The 19337-nt window shown below is 23.5% G+C and overlaps 1 protein-coding gene across 7 annotated transcripts in view; it reads right to left on the bottom strand.

Annotated features, from left to right (window-relative positions):
* The window catches only part of LOC129609976 (putative uncharacterized protein DDB_G0282133), a 65988-nt gene that overhangs the window by 12374 nt on the left and 34277 nt on the right, over positions 1-19337 (bottom strand). For 5 of the 7 annotated variants that reach the window (XM_055522268.1, XM_055522266.1, XM_055522267.1 and 2 more), the window contains exons 1-3: positions 10774-10994; positions 8483-10654; positions 4360-6844 (exon numbers count right to left, since the gene is read on the bottom strand). The exons of 1 other annotated variant lie outside the window; for it this stretch is intronic. In XM_055522268.1, coding sequence (XP_055378243.1) covers positions 4360-6844; positions 8483-10654; positions 10774-10927 — 4811 coding nt within the window. In that variant the 5' untranslated portion in view covers positions 10928-10994. Of the gene's footprint in view, positions 1-4359; positions 6845-8482; positions 10655-10773; positions 10995-19337 lie in introns of those variants that run through there. One more of the 7 variants, XM_055522265.1, reaches the window with a different exon arrangement.

Genomic DNA, 19337 nt, shown 5'->3' with positions numbered 1-19337 from the left:
ATGTATTAATTATCTATCTTGGACAAAACTATTATGTAATCCACTTACTCTTGTGTTTTAAATTTAAAAACATAATTTTAGTCGAATAAGGGTGAATTTAAAATAAAATACACTATGCGTTTGGTATGAGTTATGAAATATGTATTTTAATAAATTTTTTGACAAAAAAATACAAAAAAAGTTTTTTAACCGGTTATTCCAAATGCGATAATTATTTTCTAATTTGTCACACTTGTAAAAAATATTTTGTTTCTTTGAATATTCTCACGTTAAAACTTTTATACGAAAAACATAGCATTGGATTTAAATATATGCTCGTATGTGTATACATAATTCGAAATAATATTTTAACATATTTTAAAAAAATTATTAATTTAATAATAATAAAAGTTATGGCGTTCTCAATTTTAATACATAAACGTTCAACTGTGCAAATACATACACATATATATATATATATATATATATTGAGTATATATATATATATATTATTGAGTATATATATATATATACTCAATAATTATGTATGTATATAGTATATATATATACTATCTTACTGTAATATAAGTATAATTATATATACTACATAAATATTCCATTATTATATAGTAATTTATAACTTTATAATTATACATAGTATATATGTTATATATATATTTAATAATGGATTAGTAAATGAATGTTTAAGAATTTACCCCTGAAATACATATGTAATACATATACATCAATACAAACATTGGATTTAATAATAAATTAAGCTAAAATTGTGATGATTTTTTAGTTTCGGACGTTTTAATGTTAAACAGGGATTATTTATGATAATAACATACTTGTATAATAAAATTTAAGTTCGTTTGTTAGTTTTTTATTTTTTAGCTGCAAGCTACACAAGCTATATGTCCTTTTAATTTTACATTAATTTCGACATCAATTAAAAAATTGAGTTTTCTAAACAAAGCAAGATAAAAGGAAGATTTGGTTTAACTTATTTAATGGGCTATTTTTTTTATTTTAGAAATATTTATTTAAAAAGTAATTCACAGTAATGGTAAAAAAAAATTCTCAGTGATTTTAATATAAAATTTAGAGGTTAATATAAAGTAAAAGGTAAAATGCAATTTAAGTCGACATACTCGTATGGTATAAATAGTGAGGTAGAAATAAATCTGGAAGAATATCATGATTGGTTTTATAATGTGACATCATTTATGTTTTATATAAATGATGTCACACAAAAGTCATACTGGAAGACTTTTTAATGGTTTGATCATAAATGTGTATTATTATAATTGGTAATTTTAAATCGCTGTGCACGAAGAACATGTTAAGATCTACAATAAACTAGATTATCAGAAAAAATTTAAAAATTTTGTTCAGAAAAATTTAAAAAAAAAATCTTTACTTAATTAAAATTTATGATATCGAAATCAACTTTATACTTTATTCAAATATTGCGCTACCAATATTTGAAGAAAGTATAAACATAATTTTAGTTTAAATGTTAATTGTGATCTATAACTAAAAAATCTGATGTGATCAGCTCATAAACGACCGTAATGTGTTTTGTCTAGTTAAGTGAAAGTTTTACAGAAGATTATAAAAATGCCTTTTAAGCACTTCTTTCCAATTTTTTGGACGTTAGTAAACTTTTAGTTACCATTCCAAAAACAATGTAAATTTGGCTCTTAATAGAGTTTCGCTTTGTGCCACCCGAATTCCCTGAAAACCTCGCCAGTTAGTTTCGGTAACAACCAGAGCTCAAATGTCAAAATTAAAGAAATTCCATCAACCCGTTCCGTAGATATGGTAAAAATTGTGAAATCGATCCGCAGTTTGGTTTTCGATCTCCGATCTTTGCAAAACATTTATATTTTCATTGTTTTCACACCTCAAATTTATATTTAATTTCCAGGAAATTAGTTGATTACTTCTCTTCATATGCGCACAAATGTAAAACAAGCCCGCAAAAAAGGCCAGTTCCAAAGGTTTGATATATCGAAAAAGTTGATCAATTCATAACATAGCCAAAACAAACTAACATATAAAATTTCACGAAAATCGATTCAGCCGAACTTGAGATACCCGAGTACACACACAGATAGACAACAGACAGCTCGACTGACTGACATCTCTCTAAAAATTGTTTACTTATAATTCTTTACTATGGTGAAGTACCATCCCGCCGAAAACGATATGCAAAATTTGTTGCCATCACATTACCTCCCTTAATGTATACAATGCGGTAGGTAATAACGTGGTGAATAAAAAAAAAAATTTCAAACTACTTGCAGTTTAATTGGTTTGTTTCAATTTTTTGTTTTTGTACAAAGTATGAATTACTTTCAATGCCCGAACTGTGGAAAGTTGATTGAAAAACTCACTTATTTTTTTCGCTACAAAGCTAAAAATAAAGTTATTTAGCTACTATTAACTTTAAATTTTACGAATAGAGTACATGCTTGAACGATTATTGACAAGAAAACTAGACGAGACTTTATGCAGCAGAGGCGTTAGTACGTTGTTTTTTTTTAGCTTTTTATATTTTTGTATTTTGCTCCATGGTTTTTTTAAAAACCCATGCATGTGTAAAAAATATATAGAAAAAACAACTTATATAAAACTAATGTATGCACATTCTGTATGTTTTACAGAAAATACGACATCCGTATTCAATGAAACAAAAATATACAAAAAAAATTATAACTCAAATTAATAAAGAAACAAAAAATATTTTACACTCTATGTATATGTACACAGTGCTATTTTGGATTATACACCAGGGAAGCGAGCAGCAAGAGTTCTATACCAATTCGTTATGTATAGAAGAAAAATTGAAGCAGAGAAGGAAAATCAGTAGAATAATGAATATTGCATGATTGTGTAAAATATATCAAATTTACAATAACAAATTCTTTAATAATAGTAAGTTATAAAATAATATAGTAATTTAAAGGTTATTTTCGTTACTTTAACGTTGTTGTAGTTGCTCTCTTTTTTAAAGCATTTATTGTTGGCTATATTGAGTCTTCTAAGGTGAGTTATTTTTCTGTACCTATAGGTGGATTTAACCAGATGTCTTAATGTTAATCAAGATCATATTATATTTTATTATTATACTATGGGATTTATTTTCTATTCATTATAATATTAAATATTACATTTAACATATGAACGAGATTTTGTTTAACGCGCTGACAAGAAAAATATGCTTATCCGTTTTTTATACTCTGTACTTCGTGAAGGGTATATTCACTTTGGTATGGAGTTTGTAACCACTTGAAGGAACATATATATAACGTATATTCTTGTTCAGCGCAAAATTCTGCGTTGATTTAGACATGTCCGTCCGTCCGTCCGATCGCACGGTAACTCAAAAACGAATAACGCCATCGACACCAAACTCAAGTTTTTTCTTTTGTGCCAACAATGGCTGCTATTGTAATTGGACAAATTCGGACAACGGGTTCGGGTAGATGCCATACAACCCAAAGAGGTATTTTTAAATCTTTTAAAAACTAATAAAGATATTGATATCAAATTTTGTAAAGGTGTGTCTAATTATGTTCTACATATATTCTGAACATTATAATGGAACAACTGCACTGGTTCGGGTAGCTGCCATACAATTTCAAAAGTTGATTTTAACTATTTGGAAAAATAATAAAGAGAGATTCATGAAACTCAGCAAATGTGTGTCCACTTATAGGTCAGACATAATATCCGTAAAGTTCCTATTAAGTGGTTTGACAAGTTTAAGTAATTGCCATTTAGCAATCAACTAAAACACAGATTGTCAGTAATTGTCATTTAAACTCAGATTGTCAAAGTGCAGGGTATTATTCAGTCGGTTTATACAAACTGAAACGCTTTTACATGTTTTTGTTTACTGTAATATATGTTAATAACGAAAAATATAAGGTTAGTTGTGTTATAAAGTAAAATGTGCTTTAGTAGTATAGTAAGATGTTTTGACATTTTGTTGATTAATATTTTATACAACATGATCTTGAAATTGATACATATACATACATGTACATATTCACGTGCATATATACATATATATAAAATTATTTGTTATTCATAAAATGCAAAAATTGTTGTACATATACATATGTATTTAGATGAAGTTGAAATAATGAAGCAAATTCAGTTAATTGTTTTTAAATTAATTGAAGCATAATATAGTAAAAGTCATACTTTTTATATAAATACATGTAACGCTTTTATAGGTTTATCATGTATAACGACATACACAAAAAATCTGGCGAACGAAAATATAATGTAAGGGTACTGTAAGAACTCTTTTGTGATAAATTATCTTACAGAAAATAAAAATTAAATCAATAATAAAATAAAAACCTTCTTCTATAGATCCAAGTTTTCACAATATCTGTTGAATCCATGCTTTTATGTTCTTTTTCAGTTTCATTACATACGGGACTGTTATGATTATCACTATTATTGTAATGAATGCTGTTGCTACTACTATTATTGCTATTACCATTTAAACGAGAATCAGTTGTTGTATAATTAGTGCTGCTACAACGATGAAAACCAGCAACAGATATATGACGTGATTTACTATTTCGTCTACTCCTACCTTTTATAACTCCATTATTTTGGACAATAAGTATGTTATTGTTATTATTATTAATATTATTATTATTATTATTATTATTATTATTTTTATTATTATTATTATTATTATTATTATTATTGCTATTATTATTATTATTATTATTATTATTATTATTATTATTATTATTATTATTATTATTATTATTATTATTATTATAATTATTATCATGACCTTTAAATGCTGTTTCTATTATTGCATTTGTATTATTTATGCTATTATCATTATTATCTTTGTTATTTATATAATTATTATTAGAACCGAAACGAGGTGGACGTTTAGTTAAAATTTGTATTGAATTATTTTCATTTAATATTGCAGGAAGTAATTGTTGCTCAGGTTGTTGATATTGCTGTTGTTGTTTCTGATCTTGTTTTAAATTTTCGTTTAAGGCACTATTTTTATTCGTAGCGGCTTGATTATCGCTATTAAATTCATTGGTAAATTCAAATTCATAAAATCTCTTCGGGGTATTATTTGAACTCGATGACTTTTTTAAATTTTGTACACTTTTATTTTTCCTATAATTATTATTAAAATTATTATCTTCAATATTGCTGTTATTATTCGTAGTATTTTTTATAAAATACGTAGATTCACTATCTGTCGAACTTTGCCGTGACCAATTTTTATTTGTTCTATTAACAGTAGTTTTTATATTCCGACCGATTTTTGTTGATGATGATGCAAGTCCTCTTATTGATTGTCTTAAGCAAATTTTTCCTGTTATTGGTAATGAATTAATCTTTTCATCATGATCATCTTTATTACTATTACAATTACTTCTAATTGAATCACTAATGCTTACATTTGGATTTGATTCACTTGTAGTTAAGGAATCTGTTATGGACGTAGAATATGATGAATTTAGATGTTGCTGTTCAGCAACTTTTTTCTCATCAGAACGATTAAATGAAAATCTTCTACTCAAACGTTTGAATAAATGCGGTGATGATGTAATCGATGTAAATGTTAAATTAGATGCTGATGCAGTACTTCTATTTTTATTTGTTTGATTTAAATCATCAACACTTAAATTTCTACAGAATGGAATAATGGAATTTTTATTTTTCATTTTAGAATTACTTGATATAACATTTTTGGCACAATTATCATTATCATTTGTAATTTCATCAATACTATCTGGAGTTTTAATTGCAATTGGTAACATTGGTTCACTTGATGATAATGAAAATTTTGATAATCTTAATGCTAACGCAGGCGAATTTGGGATGGAGATATTATTATTTTGTTTAAAATCATCAATATAATTATCAATATCACTTAGAGTATTTAAATTATTATTAATTTCAACATGATTTGGTGTTTTTTGAAATGTTGAAATATTTTCAGAATTCTTTTGAATTTTTTCATTAGAACTATTTTGAAAATCGTCATTGTATTGATTTTGATGGTGAATATCATTTAATTGATAAAAATTCGATGAAGATGCTTTCACTGTTGATGGAAATAATGATGGCGAATTTGAAGATGATGATTGTTGAGGGTCATTTTTACGACGTCTTTTTTTCCACATAAAATTACTTAAATTTTGTTGTTTCATCATGAAAAATCTTTTAAATTTATTAGGTGCCGAAGAATTACATTCAACAACTGGCATAGACGATATAGATAATGGTGTTGTCATTTTATCTGAATTTAAGTATAATGTTTTTGATTCTGATGATGCGACTGTTTCTAAAAATAATGGAATCATTTCAACCTCTTCTGTTAAATCTGGCAAGTGTGTCATAGTTGTTGATGTCGATGGTGTTGTTGATGATGTTGATGACATTCTTTCTTTAACTTTAATTTCGTTGATATTCTCTCTTTTTGATTTGTCTTCCTGTTGATTTGAGTTAATGAACAGCCTTGAATTTGAATATTTTGGTGGCGGCCGATCAACAATAAAAATATTTGCTTTTGTAATAGTTTTTCCTACGGTTGCTGCCTTGGCAGTTGTTATTCGATTGGACATTGTTATATCATGTTTAAAAGACACATTTTCATTTTTATCATTTTTCATTTTTAAATTATTCATATGACTACAAACGTCACTTAAATCCTTCATATTATTATTATCGTTGAGTGCTTCAAATAATGCTAGCTCATTTGAAAAATCAATTAGTCTGTGACAATCCTCTTTTGATGATAAATTTGGTAGCTTATCTGTGAGGAAAATGGCGAGGATGAAATATAATACATTTTCTGATTAAAAATGTATAGCAATTGTATAGATAAAAAAAAAAAACAAAAAAAATTTAGAATTGAAAAAATAATTTATAATTTTTTTTCTACTTAGTTTTTTTACGATTTTGTTAATTTAATTTGCAATTTTCAGGCTAAGGTACAAAAATTGAGGTATTTGACTTTTATGTAAAGTAGATACATATCAATTAAGAGAATTTGGTTTTTTTTTTGTGCGTAGGCAAATAATTGATATGCATATTCAAAAAATGTTCAATATTTATTTATGGGAGTTACTTTTAATTTAAAATAAATGAGTTGTTATAATTACTTGGAAAAACTGGTTTCTTCCAATTTACAATTTATTTTTGCCTTATATAAGTAGATTTAAACTATGGATTATAACATTATAGGCTTACAAGGTCAAAACAATTCTTTAACTGAACTTTTAAAATGTTTCTTCAATAACTTTGAATCGATCATTTACTAACATCAATTCAATTCTACTTAACCTTCAAATTAGCTTCCATTTAAGTTAATTTTATTTTATTAAACTGATAAATGTAAACCGAAATTAATAAATCATAATGTATATTAACTAATTTCATTTTTAATATAAATTGAATTTGTAAGCTTATTTTTCATAAATTCTTACAAAATTGTGCCGAAAAATTAAATTTTATTCAAACTCATTAATGTATTTCAAACTAAAATACTTCATTTTTACCAACTCTCAGCCTTTTTTGCGGTGTACAATATATGTTAAGATCCACTTAAAATTTTTATCTCAAAATATACCAATATTTAAATTAAATCCTAGAAAGAAGTAATTTAAATATTGAAACTAAATCCTAAATTCGAGGTAATTTTAATTAATTTTATTTATTCTTTTATGGGAAAATTCTTTTTTCTTAGTATGGTAAAGGTTAGGAAACATTATTTTAGTATAAATAATTTTTTAGTATGGTAAAGATAATTAAAAAATTGTTGTAGCTAATATCAAAAATAATTCGATTAACGCATTAGCTGCCAAATACGAGTTATCTCGTAGTTGGAATTCGTATCAAAACTGCCAACTACGAGATAACTCGTGGTAAGAACTGTGCAACTATATGAAACTTAATATCTGAAAAACCAGCTCTTTGCGTGAATAATTGTTTCAAAATTTATCACCACAAGTAATTTACTATATTTAATACTTAAAAAAAAAATGAATTTTGTTTTGTTATGGTTTATTTTATTGAAATAAAGTTGAATTTCGAATATTAAATTTAGACTTTTTCTTTTTTATTTTGAAATCAAATAAAAAACTAAGTACGAGCTATCTCGTATTTGGCATATTCAAATAAAATTGTCTAAAGTAGGCCAAAGTACGAGATATCTCGTATTACCTAAAGATACCTAAAAACACCTTACAATAGTTTTGGGAAGCCTCATGAGTGTTTTTATGCAATATTATTGCATTATTTGTCTTGTAAAATAAAAATTTTGAATTGGCACCAGGAGTTAAATATTCCAAAACTCTCTTGGCAGCGAATGCGTTAAGGAAAAACAAAATCATAAAAATATAAAAAAAAATATTGATTTTTTTTTTTGTTTTTTTTTTTGTAAGTCTGTTACTTTTGTATTTAAGTGTAGTAAATTTATAATGGAACCCACCAACATCTTTAGAATTCGAACTTGAACTTCCAGATTTAGGTAATTTTAAAAGAAAATCAAATGTTAAATCATCATCGTTATTTTCATTATCAGCTAAATTTTTTAAATTATCAATGTGCTCATAATATTTTTTATTTGGATGAATATTTAAATTATTTCTTAAACTATTTGAATCACTTTCACTTTGTTCTTGATTGCTTACGATGTTATTACTATTACAATTACTATTATCATAAGTGTTTTGATTTCTGTTATTACTATTATTGCTATTTTCAGGAGGAGAATATTTAATGTCTTTATTTGAACCTTGATTATGTACTTTAAGTATTTTAAGTTTACAATTTAAATCGGACTCAATAATTTTTGAATAACTATTTTCACATTTTTCATCGCTTTCTTCTTCATTATTATAACTATATGTTTTTAACTTTGTTTCTTTAACATTATTTATATCCCATAAATTTTGTTTTTGATCTGAATGTTGATTATCATTATTAATTTCATGATTTGAAACTGCATTTGAACTTGTAACCACAATTAATTTATCAATATATTTTAATTTACTTTTATCACACAATTTTTTTAATTCAATTTCATTTATATCGTAACGTTTAAAAACTGGATAATATTTTGTGTTATCAACAATTAAAATGGATTTATTTTGACCATCATTAACTGATATGTTTCCATTATTTACATCATTTTGAAATATGGATGATGTATTTAATTCTAGGACGGTAGCTTCTTGCGGTTGTGTTGTTGTTGAAGGTTTTATTGAATTTATTTGATTTGATATAATTAAATTACTTGCATTTTCATTACGATTAGTGTTATTATTATGATTTTTATTAATACTATTATTATTATTTGATGTATTACTATTAACATAAATGTTATTACTACTGATATTATTATAATAATTATTATTGTTATTACAATTTAAAAAACAGCCATGTACATTATCATACAAATTTAATTGGTTCTCTACAGTATTTGGTGAATTTTTTGAATTATCATCGATTGGTCGTAATAATAATGGCTCAAAATTTTTTGTATTAACAAGTAAAACTGGTTTATTTTTATGATTTGAGTTGGTAGCATCAGAATTTTTGTTTGTGGTAGTATTAATAATGCGTGGGCATATATCGTGATTAAATACAATTGTAGTATCATTATTATTAAAATTTAAATTATTACTATTACAAGTATAATTTTCAGTCTTTCTGTTTTTGTCTTGTCTTTCATCTAATATATTTAGTTGTTGCTCCCTTCTATGTGAACAACGTATAGCACAACCATCGAGTATTTTACCATTTTCTTGTTGTTCCTTAAATTTACATTGACGACGATTACTACCGCCATATAATAACTCTCTTTGCTTATAAATTTCATCCTCAAGCTCTTTAATCATTTGTAAATTTAATTGGAAATCATCTAAATGGTTTAAATTTGATAATGATTTTAATTCATTACTATTTCCATTTGCTGATTTTGATGTTGGTTGTGATGAATCAGTGCTATGTTGTCGTTGTAAGGCAGTTGATATACGTCTTGTTAAATTAAAATTTGATGGTAAACTTAATGGACGGGTAAAAAATTTTGGCGCTGGTCTTCTCCTTTTACGTACAGGAATTCGATTTTTGTCTAAATTTATAATATTTGTTGGAATGTTAATATTTATATTATTATTATTGTTATTATTGTTATTATTATTATTAGCATTATTTGCATTTTGATTATTATTATAGTTATTATTATTATTTGTATTACTTGATGGAGTTACTGATTCCGGATTTAAAGAAGAATTATTATTGTCATAATTAATTTTTACCATTAATGGTGGTTTTCTACTAATGACATCATTACTTTTATTATTGTTACTATTAATAGCAAAATTTGTATTTTTATTTATGCGTCGATTTGATGCGAAATCATTTTGGGATGGTTTTTGTAGCTGTTGTTGTTCATTACTTCTAGAACGAATATGAGGAACACCGTCAACATCACTTTCATATGCCAATTCTTTTGTCGTAATATTATAGCTATTATTATTGGTTTTGCTGCAGTTGTTTTTTATACCGGCAGGTTCTATTTTTTGTATAGAATTATGTCGATTTGTTGGTTGGTCGACATCATCATTTATATTGCTAATATTGTGGTTCATTTTAATAACTGTGACAAGTATCGTATAGTTATGAATATTATATATTAAATGTTGCTTCTTTAATTAATTTTATATGTACATACATATATGTAAGTGTTTACTTATTGACAATTGAAAAAAATTATACCTGTTTTATTAGTTTCCTGATTTATCTTAATATTTTCATACTCAGATGATTTTGTAGTAGGCGTTGCAACAGTTTTTTCTGTTTTCGTTGAATTACTCGAATTTTCTAATGGTGATGAGTTGTAATATGTTTTTAATATTGATCGCGATAACATATTAAATAAAATTGGAAAAAAAATCAGTTAAAACGCACAAATTACTCAAATTATGTTTGTTTTTATTCCAAAATATTATTCACTCTCCTCTTCATTTATAATATATTTCGGCATAAGTAATCTTAAAATTAATATTAATTTTGGTTTATAAATTGAATTATGATAATAATATTTATTTAAAATATATCTAAAAAATGAAATTTATTAGAATTCAACTTACATCCAAATATAAGTCAGCTAATAGGTAATTTTTAAAACAATATTTTTTTCAATCAAACTGAATTTTTATATTTCTTTTAATATAAATTTTTAAATTTCGATACTTAAATTTTTCTTACGTTTTTAATTTAAGTTAATATTTTTTCAAAATTTGAATAATGTTTTCTATTATCATTTATTTTAATAAAAAAAAAAATTTAATTTCTTAAACCGCATTCATTTATCACGAACGTAAAAAAAATATACAACTTTATTTATATACACAATACACATTATTCATACTTTAATTTTGTAAAAAGACTATTTAATACAAAAACTAATAAGAAAATCAAAACAATAATTACTTGTAGAAAAAATAAAATAATTTATAAAGAGTCACAAATCAAAAACGCCCACTAATGTTTTATATCATTTTTTTCAAGTCATTGAAATTGAATTATACAGTAAATTCTTAATTGAATAAGACTAATTCATATTAATAATTGTTAATTAATAATATAATTATTGTTGTTAATACTCTAGTTCATACATAATCAATCGACTTTATAGTTATATTTTGCAATATAAATTAGCATTTGAATATAATTACTTAATAAAAAATATTAAAATAAATACAGCAAAAGTACTTTTGCAATAGACATTTTCTATCTTCCTGAATGTCGCGTTCCTTTTTTGAAATTATTTAAAACCTAAAAATTTTCGGAATTTTGAAATAAGTTACTGATAGATTACTTAAAATGACTGACTCTAATAATTCTGTTCAATTATTATAATTAGAACGTTCCTGTGCGAGCTTATAATTTGTATATACTTATATACTTATATAAATTTGTAAACAAATTAAATCTAAGTAATATTTCACTAAACAAATTTGGATTTTACTGTAATTGGTTTTATTTTTACTACAAATATAAATATATTTTCTTAATATTGTAATTATATAGTTTCATTTTAAATTCCATTTTTTTCCGATAGTTTTTGATCTCGTTCACAATCATTCTTGTTTGCAGTTTTTCACAGATTTTAATTTTAAACCTATAACAATAATTCTATTTTCTCTTATGTTATAAATGTATTTGTGTGTAAGTTTTATAATAATATTATGTAGGTAAAAATAAGAATATCAAAAAAACAATATTACGAAATACAAATAAACATACCTATTTAAAGAAAAGAAAAAACTAAAAAAAATATATTTTTTTTTCACTTGATTGCCCAATATGTGAGTCTGAAATAAAATTGGAAAAACAGAATTTCCAAAATATTAATACGGAAAATTCTTGAAATAAAAAGTATAAAAGTGTATATGATATGTGTGTATTTATTAGTTTTTACGTATATTTAAATTAAGTATTATATTTTCAAATTTTAGAAGGTAGGTATTGAAATTAAGTTTAAGAGAAGTCTAAAAATTGTACGAATTTTATACACGTATGTTATTCCACATTTAAAATTTAATTTAAAATAAAATTTTTAAAGAAAGTACAGAACAAATAAAATAAAAAAGTTTCGTTTTGCTGTGTGTATAAATATTTACATATATTGCATGTAATTATGCTTTCAAAAATAATTTCCAAAAATAACTTTACGATAATATTTAAATATCATAATATTGCAGGTAGTAAGTATCTCAATTTCTAATATGTAGGTACTTACAAAATTTATAGTTTTTATTTTTTTTATGCAATACAATTTTTAAACATTATTTTTTTTATTGTATTTAAATCACAAATTAAAATAAATGACAAAACACCAAACACAAATATATTGTCAATTTTGATTATTTTTTCATTTTAAAAATTACTACACAAATGACCCAAATTCATGTCAATAATTTTTTAGACGAAGCAAGAAATATGTATATATGTACATAGTCTGTGGAAAATTTATTTTATTAACTTTTTATTTTTACAAACAAAAAATTAAACAAAAAATATAATCATAAATTATTTTAGCTAAGATATGTAGATGAGTACTTATGTAATTTAAGTTTCTTTTTTATAATTAAAAAATATTACTAAACTTTATGTTGTAACATTTCTTTTGAATTTTTCTTCTTAAGAATTTAATATTAAAATAAATAAGTATAAAATACATATATATCTAGAGAATGTTTAACATTATAAAATAGAGTATATACATCAGCGAATATTCAGAAAATTTCTTTTTTTTTAATATAAAATTATGACACTCTCGCAATTAAGTACCATAAATAAATTTTGAACACTTAAATCAAATTTTAAGGGCCTGACCGTCTATCTCACTATTTTACTCGGAAAGTGAGAAGAAAGTGAGTAACTATCATATACTTGTATAATGTAATTTTTGTATTAGAGGAATTATTTACTCGTTTTTCTCTAAAATGCATACAAAACGTTCAATCGATTATTTGAGAAAAAATACAAAAATCCAATTAAAAAAATTAGTGATCTTATTGGAAAAGGAAAACATCCATTAGAAAATACTGACAATTCTCATTTAAAAGTGAATAAAAAGTGAGTAAAAAAGCGAGACACACGATCAGGTTGTAAAGCTTATGCTTCTATAAAAGACTTTAAATTTTAATTTTGTATAGTACTTACAAAGAGGATTTTTTAAGTGTTTTTCTGTTCGAATTTTGAAATAAAAATTACTTACAGCATTTAAAAGCTATTAATTTTTTTAATTAGTTGTGTATTAGTTTTTTTGACATTAATTATTTCGACTTTGTCAAGAATATTATTATTCTCGGCCTTAATTGTGAAATCATTTTTGATGAAGTTATACTTATACTAAGTATAGTATAAATAAAGCAAATTCATGCGAAACTTATTATAAATAAAGTTGGGTCAAACCAATGGTTTGTATTGTAGCACTTTTCCCTTCAACAAGAGAAAATACTGCTTTACAAAACAATCGATGTATACCTACCACACCATTAAAATTATTTTCATTCTTATATGAAACTATTTCTGGGATTGCATGTATTTAGGATAGACAGTCTATGCAGTTTTTAATATAAAGCAAAAATTAATTTAAAGAGGGGTTAACATAATGCTCAACGGACGGACGGGCGGACGGACGGAGTGAAACTAATAAGCACTTTTTTTCAAAATTTTTTTGGAAAAGTGCTAAAAACGAAAGAAAAGAAGGAAAAAAAAATTCACTTCAATGTTTTAGGCTTTTTTTTATTTACTTGAAAGGTGTTTTTTTCTTCTGGTTTTATTATTTTTTAGGGTTTTCATGCTTTTTTTATAATAACTATATTTTGATTTTCATACATAATATTAGATTTATAAACTTTATAAAATGGAAAAACTATTCCATATATTAAATTATAATAAATTAATTTTATAATTTTTGTAAATAGAGAAAAATATAATAGCTACAATACTTTTGCTTTTAATAAAAAAAAGAAATCTTTATAATTTTTCTCATTTTATTTAAATCCATACATAATATTATGTAAATTAAAATGCTATTGATTTGATTTTTAAATATTTTTATAACCTAACCTCTTTTAAGAAATTAAGATTTCTTTGTATAAAAAGTTAGGTTATAAAAAATTTTTTTTTTACAATTACATATATAATTATCGTAGGCTTCACTTAAAAGAAAAGTATCATATATTCATAATCATCAACATAGACACCATTAATTTTTAATAAAGTTATCTAACTGTAAGTAGATGACGCCCTTGACTTGAATAGAATGCCCTTGACTTCTGTAATTGGAATGTTGTTCATAAATGCTAAAATTTATGTTATTTTTCTTGTTTGTACACATTTCCCACAGAACTAAAAATTTATTCATTCTTGCCTGGGAGTTTTGCATTTTGTATTTTTAACTACAAACTTCCGGAAATTATAGATCGCGAAATGTTCAAGGTTGATATATACATTTTTTGATAACTTTATTCAAAAAAAATTTTGTAACATTTATGTAATAAATTTTTTTTATTTATTAGAGAAAATGGTATGCTATTAAATATTTGCAACTAAGAAATATTTTTGTAACTATTGTAGTTTAACTGTTTTTATAAACGAGGGTATACCTATACAATAAGATAAATAATAAAATAATATAATATATATGCCTATATATATTATATATATATATATATATATATTATACATATACATAGTATACTACCTATATATGTATATATATTATATAATATATATAGTAATAGATATGAAAATAGTTAATTAAAATTTATTGTTTTTAAACCTCTACACCATATATAAAATATTATGGTATATAAAATATGTTATATTTACAAATTATTGTTTTATGTTAATATACATATGTATTTTCTACATAATAATACTTATGTAGTAATAATTTATAGTAAAAATAAAAAAAATTTAGTATAAATTATTTTCTAGTTGCTTTATTTGCTTTATATTGAGTCAGAAACATATAATTAAGCATAGTCTGAATATTTCACACAAATTTCACTTTATTTTTTAATGTTTATTATTAATATTTAAATTATATTATCTTTTTGTTTTTAATTAATTACACACACTTATGAAAAAAATTTTAAATTTTCTTTTCTTCTTTTTTATTAAAATCAAAATAAGTTTTAAATTTAAAAATATGTACCACGCGATGTGATTTGAACGGACTTAAAATAAAAGTAATTGCAAATACTTAAGTATATATGGTAGGTAAAAAAATCCATAACTAACGCAGAGTGAAAAATGAAAAATGAGTGCATTTATATAAAAAAAATTAAAAATTTCACCAAAAATAGAAATTTCATTCTAAAATCTTTCAACCGATTCATTCACATTAAAATTGTTGTTGTGTCTCATTTTAAATTTTCATTTTCATTGTATTTCTAGTGAAGGTGAAGGCACATATCAAGTGTATAAAATAAATAACTTACTTAATTTAAACTTAAATTATTGTTAAAAATTTTTGCTTTTAATTTTGGAATTTTGTGCTATTAATTGAAATTTTATTTTGATATTATTATGTATACATTCTTATATACATTCTTAGTTAACAATTATACAAATTTAATTTTTATGTATTTTAGCTTAAAAATAGAAATTACATTGGACATGATGACCCAAATAACTTTATTTCTAAAAAATAATCAAAAGATTTATTATTCATTTTTTTCAATGTAGGTATCCATAGGTATATTGTTTTTTATTATCTATTATATTTATAATAGGGTTCGTTTCAATTATTCAGATTTGAAGTGATTGAAAATCTAAAATAAATAATAAAAATATTTGAATAAAATTATAATTAATGGTTTTGACATAAAACAGATAAGTCTGTTTTTTTACACTTTAAAATATGATTTTTATCACTAAAAGTAAAATTGTTTATTCCCATTAGAAAAATCGATGTTTTTTCTCAAACTTTTCAGACTTTTTATCAAAGGTCAATTTCTCTTTTTCGGATAATTTTGTTTTATGATATATATATATGTATATATAATATATTTGTATACATATGATAATCAACTTCCCGAATAAATTGTTTATAATAGCAAACATCAATATAAGTACGCATAATAAATTCTTATTACTTAAATTTAATTTGACACAATTTCAAATATATTTATTTGCGCAAACTTATTATTAAATAACTTATTCTTTAATATAATTAATATATCTGTTTTTGTTGAAAATTTACGTACACAATATTAACGTACATAAATTTTAATTTTTTTACAAATATTGTTTTCACATACATACATATGTATATGTGTATGTACGTGTAATATTTTATTTGGCTTAGCATGTAAATTCGCAGTACCAAAATGGTTCAAAAAAAAAATTATTATCTAGGAAAATATAGCTTTGGTATATAAGTATATAGCTCAGGTATATATGCAATTATTTAAAATTAATTTTTTTTTTAATTTACTTCGAATAATTATAAATAACTTAATATTGAAAATTGATTATACTTAATATTGAAATTTTAAAATTAAATTACACTTTCTCAAAAAAAAAAGAGAACAAAGAAGTCATTGAAAATCATTTAAAAAACTTTTATTTCATATTATCTTTATTTTTAACAGAATTCAATTATTTTTTATTTTAAACATCATAAAACATGCTAATTAACAGTCACTTAATATTGTATATCACTGATAGGAAAATCGAAGTTATATTGGCTCGACATAACGCCATTATTCACTGTCTTTGTTAATGATGGTCATTATTATTATTCTAAAATAATTTAATCATTAAGTTATTTAAATTTTGAAAATAACATTCTAACAATACTGTTTTTGTTCTATTGAAAGCATAAACCGTTTATCGTTTAGATAAGAAATCAGTATATTATTTACGGTAGTTTTCTAAGCACATAGAACCTTTCAATGCGTGCAAATAAAATTTTATAATAATATTTCCAATTTAAAAATATAGATATAAATATAAAATTATTTATTTCTTTTTTAAATTTGAAAATCATATCTTCTAATAATTCATTAAATTTTTTAATTATATTATCAATTTATGTTTCGATTATTAACATAAAATCATTTCCTTTTACTTTGAATTAAATTATTACAATTTTTTGACAAAAATATATTTAAGTACGTAGGTATTTAATAACAAATCAGACTTTTTTCCTATTTTATTTTTTATGATTTTTTGCACTTAATTTGATTGCAATTATATAAAGAAAATAACAGAATTATTTTTTTTATTTCTTTTCTTTTAAAAAATTTCGAACCAAAACTCTATATGCTTTTTAATATCAAATTAAAAAATAATATTAAACCGATTCCCGAATACAAATGCGTTTAAAATCGTTTTTGTTTTAATATTATTTTTTATGTTTTAAAGAAAACGCGATGTACCACAAATCGATGTTAAAAATAAACTGAAAATACTTTAAAAATTATGAAAAAAACAACTTTATTTTCTTTTTTATTAGTTATTATTTTATTTTCAGATTTTATACATTTAAATGAATGGCTGAAGCTGAATACATAAGTAAAAACGAGTAAAATCGAGTAGCTGGCTAAAAATAAGCGGCTGCTGTAAAATCATTATTATTTATTTAAATGTTTTGCTATTTTATATAATATTATATTAGAGCTAATTGGTTGAACGACTCAAACATAAAAAATATTAAGTAAGTCCTAGAATAACAGTTGTTAAGTGGCCGTGCGCATTTTTCTTTCAAAAAGTAAGTAGCTGCTATTGATTAAAATTTAAACATTATTTTTGTAATGCAGCTGATTTAATTATTGCGACTGTGAAAACCGCTGGTAAAATCAGCTGACTAAAAGTTAAATTCTTTACGATATGATTGTCGTTTGTGTTTGTTTTCTCGCTCTTTTTGTTAAACCAATATTATATTTTACTTTTGCTGCTTTTTTTTTACTTTTGTTATTATGATTGTTTTTTTTATGTGTGTACTTCTTGTTTTTACCTTTTGTTGGCTCATGGTCAGTGTTCCCACTCGGTAAAAAGAAATATAGCCAAAAAGCATGCACTTTCGTAAAGTAGAGTGATTATATTACAATATTAATGTAAACTTGCTTTATTCAGTAAATGTTGGGAGCTTTAATATTTATAGCTAATTCTTTAAGAAACAACATATACATTATGTCGCATTTGAATTATGAATGTTATTTTTAAATAAAAGAGCAAATTGATATTTAGAATAAATTTCCTATTCATGTTGAACATGCTTTAAAAAAATATACATACAAATTATTAACTTTTTCTTGTTAGCATATACAATTCGAAAAGCAGCGCCAACTTAAAAAATGTGAATATTATAGTAATGTTTACTCATTCACAATAATTCGCATTATAAAGAACATTCTGAAAACTTGAATTTAAATAATATAGCATTTTGTTGGTTTTTAATATTTCAGTGTTTGAGGAAGAAATGTGTCCATATGTCAGCAAAAATTTTCAAATGTAGTCGATTTCGGTGTTTTAACAGATTTGAATATATTTGTATCCACACTAAATTTAGAGAAAAAATGTATCCAAATCGATAAAATTGTATCTATGTTGGCATGCTGTTCATAGTATACCTTGGAAACTTTTCTCTTTTTGTTGTTATTGTTATTAAAATTATTTCTCTTATTTGCTGTTGACGCTGTTGGTAACCCGGCTCTCTGAAGCAAAAATATCAAAATTCTAGAAAAAAAGTAGCACAGCTTATTTCATCCAAAATATAGTTTTGAAAGATGAAAAATATTCCTATAACAATA

This window comes from Condylostylus longicornis, unplaced genomic scaffold, assembly GCF_029603195.1.
Source record: "Condylostylus longicornis isolate FDR11 unplaced genomic scaffold, ASM2960319v2 ptg000042l, whole genome shotgun sequence".
NCBI lineage: Eukaryota > Metazoa > Arthropoda > Insecta > Diptera > Dolichopodidae > Condylostylus > Condylostylus longicornis.
Note: the sequence above shows the minus strand (reverse complement) of the source record. Positions and strands in the feature narration are given on the sequence as shown.